We start from the raw sequence: 14,901 nt of genomic DNA on the forward strand, positions 1-14,901 counted from the left end.
TTCATTCTTTAAAATGAGGTTATTTAGTTTCATTTAGTTTTAGGTCTATCTCTCCCTGGCCCATTATTGCATGTGATTTTTATTGCATTATGATCTGAGAAGGATACATTCACTATTTCTGCCTTTCTGCATTTGATTAAAAGGTTTTTATTCCCTAGTACATGGAAAATTTTTGTGTAAGTGCCATGTGCTGTTGAAAAAAAAAGCATATTCCTTTCTATCCCCATTTAATCCCCTCCAAAGGTCTATCATGTCGAGGTTTTCTGACATTCTATTTATCTCCTTAACTTCCTTCTTGTTTACTTTATGGTTAGCTTTATCTACATCTGAGAGAGGGAGGTTGAGGTCTCCCACCAGTAGAGTTTTGCTCTCCATGTTTTCCTATAACTCATTCAACTTCTCCTCTAAGAATTCAGATGCTATACCACTTGGTGCATGCATATTTAGTATTGAAATTGCTTCATTGTCTATGGAACCTTTTAAGAGGATATAGTTTCCTTCCTTATCTCTTTTAATAAAATCTGTTTTTGCAGCTGCTTTGTCTGAGATGAAGATTGCTACCCCTGCTTTTTTTTTCATTTCACCTGAATCAAAATATACTTTGCTTCAACTTTTTACCTTTACTTTATATGTATCTTTCTGCTTCAAATGAGTTTCTTGTAAGCAGCATATTGTAGGATTCTCTTTTTTAATCCACTCTGTTATTTGCTTACATTTTATGGGAGAGTTCATTCCACCATTCACATTCAAAGTTGTAGTTACTAATTCTTTATTGCCTTCCATGCTATCTTCCCTCTGTTTACATTTCCCCCCTTTTTTCCTTTTATCTATATTCCCAGTATTTTGTTTCTGAATACCACCACATTCAGTGTGTTTGTCCCCTTATATCAACCTCCCTCCCCTTTCTTTCCCCTTTCCCTTTGCCCCTTCTTCCTTCCCTTCTTTCTCTTAGTTCCTCTTTTCCTCCCCCTCCTCCTTTCCCCTTTTAATACTTGAAAGATAAGTTTCTTAACTGAACTGAGTGTGTATGTTAACTTTAAGCCAACTCTGATGAGAGTAAGACTGTCCTCCTTTTTTTTAAGGAGATATTGTTTTTAAATCTTTCTATCAGAGTCATGGATAAGTCGTGAGTGTCCATCACTTCTGGCTAAGTATATTCTCTCTCTAGCAAGAATTACAGTTCTTGAGATTTATGAGAATCTTTCTCCCAGGTCGAGATATAGCCAATTTCATCTTATTGGATAGCAATTTTTTTTCTTTTCACTTTTTTAAACCTTTTCATGTGTCTCTTGATTCTCCTGTTTGAAGTTTAGCTTGGGTAAGATATGTAAACTCTTTTCTTTCTCCCTCTTATCCTGCCTCCCCCAAAAACCCAAAAGTCATTTCTGAGAACTTCCAAGTGCTTTTGGAATAACTTTCTCTGGAATTTTGGGCCATGAGATCTTACATAACTTATCTCTAATTTCTTGTCGTTTGTTTTCCAAAAAGCACAGGATATTTGTTAGACCATGTCCATTTTTTTCCCCCTTAACAAATAACTAATATGTGGTAATCATTTTCTCTCCAAGGTTTCTATAATTTCTACTTCATCAGAGTTCTTTGTTGATGAAACAGGTACTAAATAGCAATTTCCTTTGTTACTTGTTTTACCTTTTGAAGAATAACATAGTTAGCTATGTTAGCTAGGGGCTTAATCTCTCCTTTTCCAGTCCATCCTTTACATAGATGCCAAAGTGATATTCCTCAGGTATTCCCATGTCATTCTCATACTCATGAAGTTCTAGTAGCTCTCAACTGCCTCCGGGAAAAATATCAACCTGTCATTTTTTTAGCATTTGGATTGCTCATTTGCAACCTGGCCTCAACCCATCTTTCCAGCCTTATTTTTTATTTTTCTTTTACCTAAAGTATATTCTAACCAAAAAAGCCAACTTGCTGTCCCCCATACTGGAAAATCCATTTCCTATTTCCATAACTTTGCACAGGCTTTTGCCAATGTCTTAGAATGTATTTCTCCTTCAGCTAAGATTTTAGAATTCATGACTACTTTCAAAGCTCAGCTTTATCACTTATATTGGCTTATATATGTGATGTGACTCCTGATTTTCCTGGTAATAATTTTCTCTCTCTGAGAAATTAGTTTGCATTTGCTTTGTATATCTGTTTGTCCTTACTTAATTCTTGTTCACAATGTTTTCTTCAGTGGAATTTTTCATATTGTTTTTCCCCAGTGATTCTTCAGAGCAAGGATTGTTTTCATTTCTGCTTTTGTTTGCTTTTTTGCTTATAAGAGTAGGTGCTTTTCATTTTGTTTTGTTTTTTTACAAGGTAGTGGGGTTAAGTGACTTGCCCAAGGTCACACAGCTAGGTAATTATTAAGAATTTGAGGCTGGATTTGAACTCAGGTCCTGACTCCAGGGCTGGTGCTTTATCCACTGTGCCATCTAGTTGCCCCATAAGCACTAACAAACAAATATATATATATATATATATATATATATATATATATATATATGTATATATATATTTATGCTTGATATGAGAGTCAGCTGATATAAATGAATATATTTATGCTTGATATGAGTTGAAGGTAATTTTGGATTTTTGAGCAGGGAAGGGATATTGGGGTGAAGACAAGTACACTGGCTGTGTGCTCTTTGGCAAGTATCTGAGTCAGTTTTCCTTATCTGTATAATGTGATGATATCTGCTTGCTTCATTAGGTTTTGGAGATAAGGTATGTGAATTTGGGAAAGCTCTATATAAATGTGGTGTTATTCTTTTTCAATTTTATTTTTTTATTTGTTTTTCCAACAACATGCAATGATAGTTTTCACCATTTTTTGCAAGATTTTGAATTTTATATTTTTCTCCCTCCCTTCCCTCCCCTCTCCCCCCATCAGAAAGCAATCTAATATGGGATCTATATGTGTAATTATGTTAAACATGGATTCATATTAATCATGTTGTGAAAGAAGAATCAAATCCAAACAGAAGAAAAAACATGAGAGAAAAAAAGATATAATACATAAGACAACTTTTAAAAAATTGAAGATAGTAAGCTTTGGTCTACATTTTAAACTCCACAGTTTCCTCTGGTTATGGATGGTATTTTCCATCACAAGTCTTTTAGAATTGTCTTTGATTATTGTATTGCTAAAATGAACAAGTCCATCATAGTTGATCATCACCCAATGTTATTGTTAGTGTGTATAATGTTGTTCTGGTTCTTCTCATTTCACACAGAATTAGTTTATATAAATCTTTCCAGGCTGTTCCAAACTCCCATCTCTCATGATTTCTTGTAGAACAGTAGTGTTCCTTCATGTTCATATACCACAATTTATTCAGCCGTTTCCCCATCTGAAGGCATCCCTTCAATTTCCAATTCTTTGCCACCATTAAAAAAACTGCTATAAATATTTTTGTACATGTGTTTTTTTTTAACCCTTTTTCATGATCTCTTTGGAAAATAAACCTAATAGTGGTATTGCTGGATCAAAGAGAATGCTAAATGTGTTATTTTTGACATAAAATAGATATATTATGACTTCTGCCTCCACTGTTATCACTGCTTCTGTGATTACATCTTCTTGTTGAAATGGTTCCATATCCTGGGGAGGAGAGCATATTGGTACATTTGAGTAAGATGCTTCTGGATGGCAGTATATGCATTTTAAAAATGACAAACTGACACTATCAGATTCTAACATTCTGAACTTTAATATGTTTCTATTTTTTCTTTTTAAGCTGCATATTTCTGCCTTGTGTCTCAGTTACCACTTAAAAAGAGGGTGACGGAAAGACTTGGGTGAAAATTCAGAATAAAGTAACTTCAGTCTTTCCAAGTCTTTCTTCTTCATGAAAACACTGATAAATAGTAGGGAAACTTTACAAAAATGAATTTGACACTGGAATTTAAAAAAAATTTTCTTTGTATAGCTGTAGTGATTTAATAATTTTGGGCCGTTTGTGTGACAGACAATACTGTGATACATTGTACAATAGCATGTTAGAGCAGACCTTCTATCAAAAATCTTTTGCTAGATTTGTTCATTTTTTACAGAAGTCAGATTTAGAAGTCTGATGCTATGATGGCGCTAATGGTATGCAAAATAGAATGAAGCATCCCTTTCTGTTACACTTCTTTGCAGTATGAACAAAAGTAATCTTTTTTAAAGGCATCTTTTTTGGGGCAGGATTGCTACTCCAAGCCTGAAGATGTGTCTGAAATGGCAACTATAAAAACTAAAACTTGAATATATAGTCTAAGAATACCACAGTTGCCACATTAATATTGACTCTATAAGTCATTCTAGTAAAGCAAAAAAAAGTGGTATCTTAATTTCAGTAGAGCATCTTTGGAAAGGTTCTCATAATTCATTGAAATTGCTGAAATTTTTGCAAATACCTTTCACTAGAAATTTTTTTAGTCCCTAGCATATTTTATTGTTGCTTTCTAGGTAATGCTTATCAAGATTTATGTTTGAGGTACCGGATGATTAGGTTTTTTAAAAAGTAAATAAAACTTGTTGATACCTTTTGTTGTTAATATCATAATTGTTTCTGAATATATCCTTCTTTTCCTCCCCTAAACAAACCTTTAAAAACTTATCAGTTTTTAGGGGCAGCTAGGTGGCACAGTGGATAAAGCACCGGCCCTGGAGTCAGGAGTACCTGGGTTCAAATCCGGTCTCAGACACTTAGTAATTACCTAGCTGTGTGGCCTTGGGCAAGCCACTTGACCCTATTTGCCTTGCAAAAACCTAAAAAACAAACAAACAAAAAACCTCCAGACTATCAGTTTTTAAAAATCCCTAAAAGCAAAGCAATATCTTATAGTATGGAGGGATCCTTTTCCATTGTGCTCTTCAGTATCAGTCCATAATCGTTCACTTTTGGCCCGTGGGATCACTTTAATAGGACTTAAACAAGTTTGGGTAAGTATAGTAGACCACAGTCCCTTAAGGATCCAGGCTTGGCAATCTCAATAAAATTGACTGTCTGATTATGTGTACAATGCCTGGAGTATAGCACCTCAGAATCAGACCTGAATTTTAGATCTCTATCTTAGGAAGTCATCTTGATATACCTTGCAAATATTCCAGTTCCTTTAGAAACTCTAAACATTATAAAATTAATTATGTTAATCATGTCCCAAAACTTTTCTCACTTGCCGTTGATTTTATTTTTTTCCAACACAAGTATTCAGGTGATCTAGCCTTAATTTTGATACTTCATGTTAGATGGAGATAGATATATAGTGGTAAAATATTTAATTCCTGGGGCGGCTAGGTGGCACAGTGGATAAAGCACTGGCCCTGGAGTCAGGAGTAGCTGGGTTCAAATCTGGTCTCAGACACTTAATAATTACCTAGCCTTGTGGCCTTGGGCAAGCCAGTTAACCCAACACTTGCCTTGCAAAAAACCTAAAAAAATATTTAATTCCTTCTTTCTTTCTGTTGCCATTTTGAATTTATTTTATTCTTTAGAAAATCTGGAGTAACTGATCATTATGCTTTGGATGACAGTCATGCACTTCATTTGGCAAGGAAAATTGTGAGGAGTCTAAACTATAATAAGAAATTAGAAGTGAGTATATGATTTTTTTCCTTAAAATAAGTTTTATTGGTACCTTTTTTCCCTATAGTAGTCATTTCTGGATATCTCTCCTCAATTGGCTCCCCACCCTAAATACATACTGTGAACTTTTCCTTATAACAAAAGGTAGAAAACCCAACTGACACAGTGGTTATATCTGAAAAGTTATGTAACATTTTGCTGTGTCATAGTCCCCTTCCTCTACCAAAAGGACATTTGGACCAAGTTGATTATTATATTTATTCAAAGTTTGTTTTCTTTTTGTTATTTCTTTTGTTTATACTGCTGGGGTAAGTATGTTATTATTAGATAGTGCTCCCTTAAGCTGTCTGAATACAAACTGGCATTTTAGCTAGAAAATATTTTATTTTCCTCTTTAGGTTGTCAGATTGTTGACAGCATAGAGTGGCAACTGCATTTTCTGTAGGTTCTTTCAGAGTATATAGTTCAGGTGTCACTTTCTAAAGGAAACTTCTCCTTATCCCTGCTCCGCCCCCCCCCCCCCCCAGTTATTTGCTTTCTTCCTTGAAATCATTTCTGTATTGAATACTCCTTGTAGAATATAAGCCTGTTGAAAATAGGATGATTTATTTTTGTCTTTTTTTATCTCCAGAACCTAGGATAGTTCCTAGTACTGTTGGTATGACATGGTGTATATATATATATATATATATATATATATATATATATATATATATATACACAATGGTCTTGTTATGTTATGTTGGTGCCTAACAGATGTTTGTTGAATTTAATTAAATTGATCTTTGATTAATAAAATTCTCCTAAATTATTATAGATGTCAATTGAACCTTCTGAAGAACCTCTGTTTCCTCTAGATGAAGTATATGGAATAGTTGGAGATAACCTCAAGAGGAACTATGATGTCCGAGAGGTATGGTTTTTTGTTTTTGGTCACCTTATTTTGCTCAGGCTAGAAGTGCAGCAATCACTAATAAACCCAATTTCACAGAGGATTGTCTTGGAGCGATCTTCTCTCCATTTATAACATATTCCCTGATTCTTACCTCCTTAGGGAGGCAGGTATCCTTCTCTTCTCCTTTTCCTTCCTAAGAGCTCATTTCCTTGGTGCCAGATATAGTATGGACACTCAAGTAGATTTGAGCCCTATTGAGACTTAGAACTCTTGGACTCAGGTTCCACTAGCCTTAGCCCCTCCCCACCCATAGTAGGGATAATAGACAGGTAAAAATGTAAATTCTTTTAAGAGAAACAACAGTTTTTTAAACTGTAATTATACACCTAAAGATAGGGGAGAATTAAAATGTATTTAAACTTTTTGAGCATTGGTTGGCAGGTATGTCAGGGAAGGAACTGCAAGTGAGAGCAGTTTTATAATTCATGAGGGAAAAAAATTCATAGTTATTGAATGTCTTTGCTTAGTTAGGGATAGGCCTTTAATTTTCAGTAGATATCAGAGATGACCCTTAAGGCAACTTTCCAATTTTTAAAGATGTGTTTCCTCCCTCCCCCCACCCCTCCCCCAGAGTTTAAACTGCATTGCATTTTGGGTGTTGTCAAAGCTACAGGTCAATTTTTAAATCTTTTGTAAATATAAATTGATGACTTTTCCAACATTTGCATATATCATGTAATAATGAATATCTTTCTTCATTTTTATAATTGGTATGATTTCTTTCATAGCTACATTATTTCAAAGACTCCAGATAAATTTGCCTTAAAAACAAATGGAAGGATGGCTAAGTGATGCAGTGGATAGAGCACTAGCCCTGGAGTCAGGAGTACCTGAGTTCAAATCTGACTTCAGACACTTAATAATTACCTAGCTGTGTGACCTTGGACAAGTCACTTAACCCCATTGCCTAGCAAAAATAAAAAAAAGAACTGGAAATAGGATTTTTCTTATAACTCTGTCCTAGGGATCTTTAAATGAGAACCATAGGTGAACCAAGAATGACACCAATTTAAAGAATGCTGACAGAACTTATATCCCATAGTTTACAAATAACTGAGTATAGATCCTAATTTAACAACAACAATAGAAAGTATAATAGTTAAAATAGGAATTTATTGGTTTCCTTTCCTTGACTGAGGAACCCCAGGAAAGCCCTTCCTTTACTTTCCCTGTCTTGTATATCCTTTCTTATCACTGTCCTAAGGGATCATTGTCCTATAGTTTATGGCTTGTTCCTGCTGGATCTTGTGTTTCAAGGTATCTCCCCATTTCTTCTCAGTTTGTCTTAAAAAGTCAATTTGAGATTGTCCTCTGACCCAGACCTGTTTGGTACCTATTGCCCTGTGTCCCCAAATGACTAGTTTGCATTCTGATTAAACCCTGGATTTTCTACTTCCACATCTTTGCTGACATTGAGATTAGAGCATTCTGAGCTGAAAATCTTCAGATAAATGTTTGGAGACTGACTTTGTTATATAGTTACGGAGGAGTCCTGATTTTATTCTTTGTAGGCATAATGAATCTTAAGACAAAGGAAAACAAGAGTAGTTGGAGCACCCTGTAGAGGGTGCAGTCAATCTTTTTTACTTTTATCACTCAAAAAATAACCTGAACACAATTTTAAGGTTTTATCTTTCTTCTAGGTTATTGCTAGGATTGTGGATGGAAGCAGATTTGATGAATTTAAAGCACTCTATGGAGATACCCTTGTCACAGGTATTCATAAAGGTTGAATGTTTAGAAATTTCCCTATTTTGGAGATGAGAAATAAAACTAAATAAACCTTTGGATTTTCTTCAAATATCTGGAGTATGATAAAGTTACTCTGATAGCATCCTGAGAATTTTTATCATTCACTATATTGAAATACTGGGGTCCATAGGATGCAGGAACTATGTATGATTAGATGACTTTCTAGGACAATAGTAAAGAATAAAAAGAAAGAGGCCGTGGCTGCCTGCTCATCATCAGTATGTGGAATTCAGAACTCCTTAGGAGCTCTCAACACAGTCTGAAAAGCAAGGTATTTCTGAATGTAGTTTTTAAAGAGTGAAATATTTAATCTGGCTTCATGACAGCAAAAATATCTTGAATATAATGCATAAAACTTGAATCTGAGATAGGCAATAAGAAAATTGCATATCTCTTTTGAAATTAGGTTAATATCAAGCACAAGTCTAGATGAAGAAATATTTTTGCTTATATTCCAGTTTAAAACCTAGTACTTGCCTACTTTAAGGTAGAAAAAAGGAATTTACTCTAAAAGTGGGATTTGAACTTTTGCCCTTAAATGACTAATCTCTATTAATGACTGAATAGGTTTTACCAGTGTTATTGGTGCAATCTAATTTTTGAACAGTATATGTCCTTATTGCTAAGCATCAAAAGAGCATTCAGAGCTCTCCCTTTTTTATTACAGACCATAAGAAAATGGATATATTCCTCTCAATTTTTGTGGGTTGTAACAAGTTCAAAAAGTATTTCTACAGTACTCTTTGAACTGTTTATTTTTTTTTTCCCTGTTTCCTTGCTGTCTTTGGTGAATTTGTCCTGCTGGTTAGACTCTAGTAGAATAGACAGCAAGCAGAGTATTAGTTATGGCTTAGGTTAAGGTCTTGGGAATAGAACATCTAGGTAGCTAGAATTTAAATTATACTTTAATGTTTGCAAGGTACTTTATAAATAATATCAGGTTTTTCCTGACTCCAGATCTAGCATTTTTTCTGTGATTTTACCTAGTTAGATGTAAAGTAACTTACAACCATATTAGTCTTATTTTTTTTACCAAAACAAACAACTCACTTCTAATAATGTTAAATCATTAGCACCCCCCAACCAAAATAATCTAAGTATGCAGTATCACTTTTTATCTATTTATTTTATAACTAGTTTAATTTTAAACTGCAGAAGGTCCTGATTACAACTGACATTTTTTTCCATGGTTCTGAAGGCTATAGTACTTGTAGGCGTTTGGTTAAACTGCTTCGTTAGCTTTTCAAAACAGCCTTTTTTTCTCTAGAACTGTGTAAGACATCTTCCTCTGCGGAGCGGTGTGTGTGTGTGTGTGTGTGTGTGTGTGTGTGTGTTTAAATTTAGTTTTGCCTCTAGCAACCTTTGAGCAAGATTTTCTCTTCTCAGCTAAGTTCCTGTTCTTAGAGAAATTTACTTCTTACCTAGCTTGACTTTCTGCTGACCTTTTCAAAATAACCTCTTTGAGCAGGTCATTTGGATAGGAAAAAAGCAGTGATGATGTAATTGATGAAGCTGCTTTCAAGACAAATATTTAGGTAAATGTAGGTTGGTTTTTAAAGAGCCAGCTTATTTTAATATCAAAGCAACATGATTTATCTAAATCAACTATTTAAGAAGTGTCACATATAAGTAAAGCAAATGGATCCCCCCCATGCCTGTTTTTTTTTAAAAAGCTAAAGCTGAAAAAAAATTTAATCTGGGTAATAAAAATATATGACATTGACTATCTGCTGAAGGTTAGAATTCATTGGTGTGGAGAGTACCTGGTGAAGAAATTGTAGGGGCTGCAGATTTTCACCTTCCCTTCAAATTCTAGTTTTAGAGAATTACCTAATTGGAAATTACCTAATTAGAATTATGTAAATTACCTGATTAGAGAATTACCTAATTAGAATTACCTAAGTAAGAGAATTTAGAGAGTTTTAGAGAATTTAGAGCATTACCTGAGAGAATTACACTGAGAGGTTAAGCAGTAGGCCCAGAGTTACGTGGCAGTGTTATTGGCATATAGCTTATTGTTATATAGCTTATGTTGAGATAAGACTTAAACCTGGTCTTCTTGACTTAGAGATTCTGTCTTTAGCTACTATCCCTTGGACCCTCAGATGAGCTTTGTGACCTTAGGCAAAGCACAATCTCTCATTGCCTAGGAGATAGTTAGATGGTACATTGGATAGCATAGTTAGATGGTACATTGGATAGCATAGCACTAGACCTGGAATCAAATCCAATCTTAGTTACTGTGTCACCCTTGACAAATCACTTAACCTCTGTTGCTTTAATCCACTGAAGAAGAAAGTGGCAAAGCACTCTAGTATATCTTTGTCAAGAAGATCCTGTAAGGGGCAGCTAGGTGGCGCAGTGGATAAAGCACCGGCCCTGGAGTCAGGAGTACCTGGGTTCAAATCCAGTCTCAGACACTTAATATTTACCTAGCTGTGTGGCCTTGGGCAAGCCACTTAACCCCATTTGCTTTGCAAAAACCTAAAAAAAAAATCCTGTGGTTCACGAGTTCAGGAAGAATTGGACATCAACTATTCCTTACTACCTCTTTCACTTTTAACTGTACAACTGAGCAGAAATGAATGTTATTTAATTTTTTTTAAAGGATTTGCTAGAATATTTGGTTACCCAGTGGGAATTGTTGGAAACAATGGTGTTCTTTTCTCAGAATCTGCAAAGAAGGTAAGTAATATGTAAAATTTTTGCCTCAATCTCCCTTCCCTCCCCATCCCCCACATAAGGCAGTCTGATAATGTTTACATTGTTTCCATGCTATAAATTGATCAAAATTGAGTGTGTTGAGAGAAAAATCATATCCTTGAGGAAGAAATAAAATGTAAGAGCAAAATTACATAGTACATAAGACAACTTTTTTTTTTTAAATTGAAGGTAATAGTCTTTGGTTTTTGTTTAAACTCCATAGTTCTTTCTTTGGATACAGATGGTATTCTCCATCGCAGATCCCCTAAAATTATCCCTGATTACTGCACTGATGGAATGAGCAAGTCCATTAAGGTTGATCATCACCCCCATGTTGCTGTTATGGTGTACAATATTCTTCTCCCTCAGCATCAGTTCATGCAAGTCTTTCCAGGTTTCTCTGAATTCCCATCTCTCCTGGTTTCTAATAGAACAATAGTGTTCCATAACATACATATACCACAATTTGCTCAGCCATTTCCCAGTTGATTGGACATTCCCTCGATTTCCAGTTCTTTGCCACCATAAATAGAGCTTCTGTGAATATTTTTGTGCAGGTTATATTTTACCCTTTTTCATGATCTCTTTAGGGTATAGACCCAGTAGTAGTATTGCTAGATCAGAGGGTATGCACCTTTTTATTGCCCTTTGTGTGTAATTCCATATTGCTCTCCAGAAACTTTGGATCAGTTCACAGCTCCACCAACAATGTATTAGTTTTCCCAGATTTCTCACATTCCTTTCAACCATTGATCATTGTCCTTTCTGGTCATATTGGCCAATCTGGCTTTTTATTCTAAACATATACCAAATAAAATGAGCACCTCTTTAATTCCAAAGAATACACATAGGAAAAAGGATTATATGTAAAACTGCAAATATTTTTATATAGGGATTACTTATTTAAAGTATTTAAGTATTTAATAAATTATTGTAATTAAAGTATTTAATAAATTCCACAGATAACTTTCAGATCTATTCTGCTTGTTTTTATCACTTACTTTAAAATTCAAATATGAAAATAAAACATTCACCTTTCTCATCTGGTTTGGTATTTACTACTTCCATGAAAAAACTCAGCAAATTCTCTGACAAGCAGGACTATTTGATTCTGTGTAAATATTTTAGGGTTACTTTGTAACATGGTTGATGTTAAATATGAATGACACCAATGTAGTAGTCAAACTACCTGGATCACTGTCTTCTATAAAGAAAGATACATTTTCTTTGAATATTTTTTTCCAATTTCATGTAAAAACAGTTTTTATCATTCCTTAAATTTTTCTTGAGTTTTAAGTTCTTTCATCTCTCCCCTACTTCTTCCCTGAGATAGACAAGCAATTTGATATATTTTATCTATATACAATCTATCATTGTTCAGCTGAGTCCAACTCTTCATCACCCAATTTGGGGTATTCTTAGCAGAGATATTAGAGTGGTTTGCTCCTTCAACTCATTTTGCAGATGAGGAAACCAAGGCAAACAGGGTCACACAACTAGTAAGTGTCTGAGGCTGGATTTGATGTTAGGAAGAGGAATCTTCCTCACTGGGCAAGGCCCAGTAAAATACTCTATCCTACTGTGCCTCCCAGCTACCTCATGTGCATCTTTAACAAGTTATAGACACCTTTTTTTTTGACCTGATCAATTTTTTTCTTACCTTCTATGAATTATTATTATTATTACTACTTTTTTTTGGCAAGGCAATGGGGTTAAGTGGCTTACCATGGTCACACAACTAAGTAATTATTAAGTATCTGAAGCTGGATTTGAATTCAGGAACTCCTGACTTCAGGGCTGGGGCTCTGTCTACTGGGCCACCTAGCTCTCCCCTTCTGTGAATTATTTTGGACCAGAATCCAGTTGTACATTTTGAGGAAATAGAGAAACAATGAGAATGGTGTTGAAGTTCTAGTTTTAAAAAGTAGAAAATGATGTAGTATGTTGAAAAGAGTTCCAGTTTTGAAGTCCGAAGACCTGAGTTCATTTTTGTTTCTGATGCCTACTACTTTGTGAATTTTAATAAGTCATTAAACCTCTCTGGATCTTACTCAGTTTTCTTCTCTATAAAACAAATAAATTAGTTAGGTTTGGTGAATTCTAAGGTCTCTTCCAGTGATCTATGATATTCATCATGACCAAAATGATTTTAAAAAGGAAAAACCAACCTATTATGTGAATCATCACTACATTTTTAATCTTGGATTTGATTTCTGACTTCATTGTCTCTTTCTTGCCTGAATATGGACAAAAAGAATCCACATATTCCTAATTTTTTGTATTATTTTTTCTTATCCACAAATAGATGGCAAAAAATAAAAAGATAGAATATTGATTAACTGATATCAATAATTCTGATCAGTAGCCAATAGTTGTAGTTCTACCCTCCATTAGTTGGTTACTAGCTAAAAGTTGTCAGAATGGCAAAACAGAAAGTAATTATGCATAGAACAAAGCAAGGTTAAGGTAAATAGATTGCCTCCAATATTAGAGAGTTACCTTTTGCTTCTGTAGGAGTTAGGAAGACAAATAAAATATAGTTCTTGTTTTAAAAGCTTAGAATAAAAGAATAATTCTCATTTCTATAAAGCATTTTCCATACAACAAGTAGCTGTGAGTTCAGTGATAGAACTGTTATCATGACCATTTGACACGAGGAAGGCCCCCATATTAAGAGATTTGTTCAACAGTCATAGCTAATGTCACAGACAGAACTCAAATCCAGGTTTTGTGATTCCAAAAGTCTATTTTCAATCTAAGATAGAATGTGTTTTTTAAGTACATAGGAGAGGTATAAATATGAGTTCAATAGGGAGAAAGATCCATTTTGGATACTTGAATGAGGGAAAGTACCATGGAACAGCTGGCATTTGAGTTAGGCCTTGAATGATATATTGGATTTCAACTTGTAGAAATTGGTGGGAAAAGATTTCATGTAGTTTGGGAGGTTTGAGTTATATTTATAGATCATTAAGTAGTCCAGGTTGACTGGAATGTATAGAGTATGAAAGAATAATATGAAATGTAACTAGAAAGTTAGATTGTGAAGCTTCGAATAAAGGCTAAAGCTTTTGGATTTTATTTAGTAGGTAGTTTAAAGCTATTGGAAGTTTTTGAGCAGAGAGTCTATCATATGATGAACAGTATATTAAGAAGAACATTCAGGATTCTGACTAATGCAATAAGTCATCATGACTTCTGAGATGTGATGATAAAACCATACCACCCATCTCTGAGATGTTGCAGAAGTAGAGTCAAAGTGACTTGGCAACTAATTGGACATGGGAGTTGAGGGAGAGGAATCTAAGACCTCTGTTAACTAGGAGAATATTGACACCATTAACATAATTATTGAAGTCAGAATTCGAAACAGAATGTTTTTGGGGAGGAGGGCAGGTGTGATTTGTGGTCATGTTGCTAATTTTTTCTATCACTTTAAAGTATGGAGGTACTTCATTAAAGTTATCTAGTTTTGGGCATCATAATTCCTAGAGGTTTATGATGATGGTCTTTGTATATCATTTATTGAAATGTATGGTTACTTGTGAGGGTAGACAGCTGTCAGTAGAAATGTTCTTAGACCAATAAAGTTTTGTTCAGATGAAAAAGCAATGATAGTTGATTTTGTTCAGGTCAGAAACTTGATTGGTTAATTTCAGAGGTTGGGACGCTTCCATGCCTGTTTTTGTATAGCCTGCAGTCATTGGTTTTTTACATTTTTAACTGAAGTTTTATTGTATTTTAAAAAATGTAAAAACCATTCTTAGCCTGTGACTAGATGTGGACAAATTATATTTTACATAAAAACACTCATCTAGCTCTCAACAAAAGGATAAAAGAAAATCTCTTCTTTATCTTTAGTAGATCAGATGTCTTGCAGATATGTATCAGGTGTCAAAAGTGACTATA

At 34.5% G+C, this 14,901-nt stretch overlaps 1 protein-coding gene across 1 annotated transcript in view; it reads left to right on the top strand.

Moving 5' to 3' along the window:
- The window catches only part of MCCC2 (methylcrotonyl-CoA carboxylase subunit 2), a 95,274-nt gene that overhangs the window by 55,645 nt on the left and 24,728 nt on the right, over nucleotides 1-14,901 (top strand). The window contains exons 9-12 of the mRNA XM_074207688.1: nucleotides 5,492-5,591; nucleotides 6,400-6,495; nucleotides 8,181-8,253; nucleotides 10,898-10,974. Coding sequence (XP_074063789.1) covers nucleotides 5,492-5,591; nucleotides 6,400-6,495; nucleotides 8,181-8,253; nucleotides 10,898-10,974 — 346 coding nt within the window. The remainder of the gene's footprint in view (nucleotides 1-5,491; nucleotides 5,592-6,399; nucleotides 6,496-8,180; nucleotides 8,254-10,897; nucleotides 10,975-14,901) is intronic.

This window comes from Macrotis lagotis, chromosome X (genome assembly GCF_037893015.1).
Source record: "Macrotis lagotis isolate mMagLag1 chromosome X, bilby.v1.9.chrom.fasta, whole genome shotgun sequence".
In the NCBI taxonomy this organism is placed as follows: domain Eukaryota; kingdom Metazoa; phylum Chordata; class Mammalia; order Peramelemorphia; family Peramelidae; genus Macrotis; species Macrotis lagotis.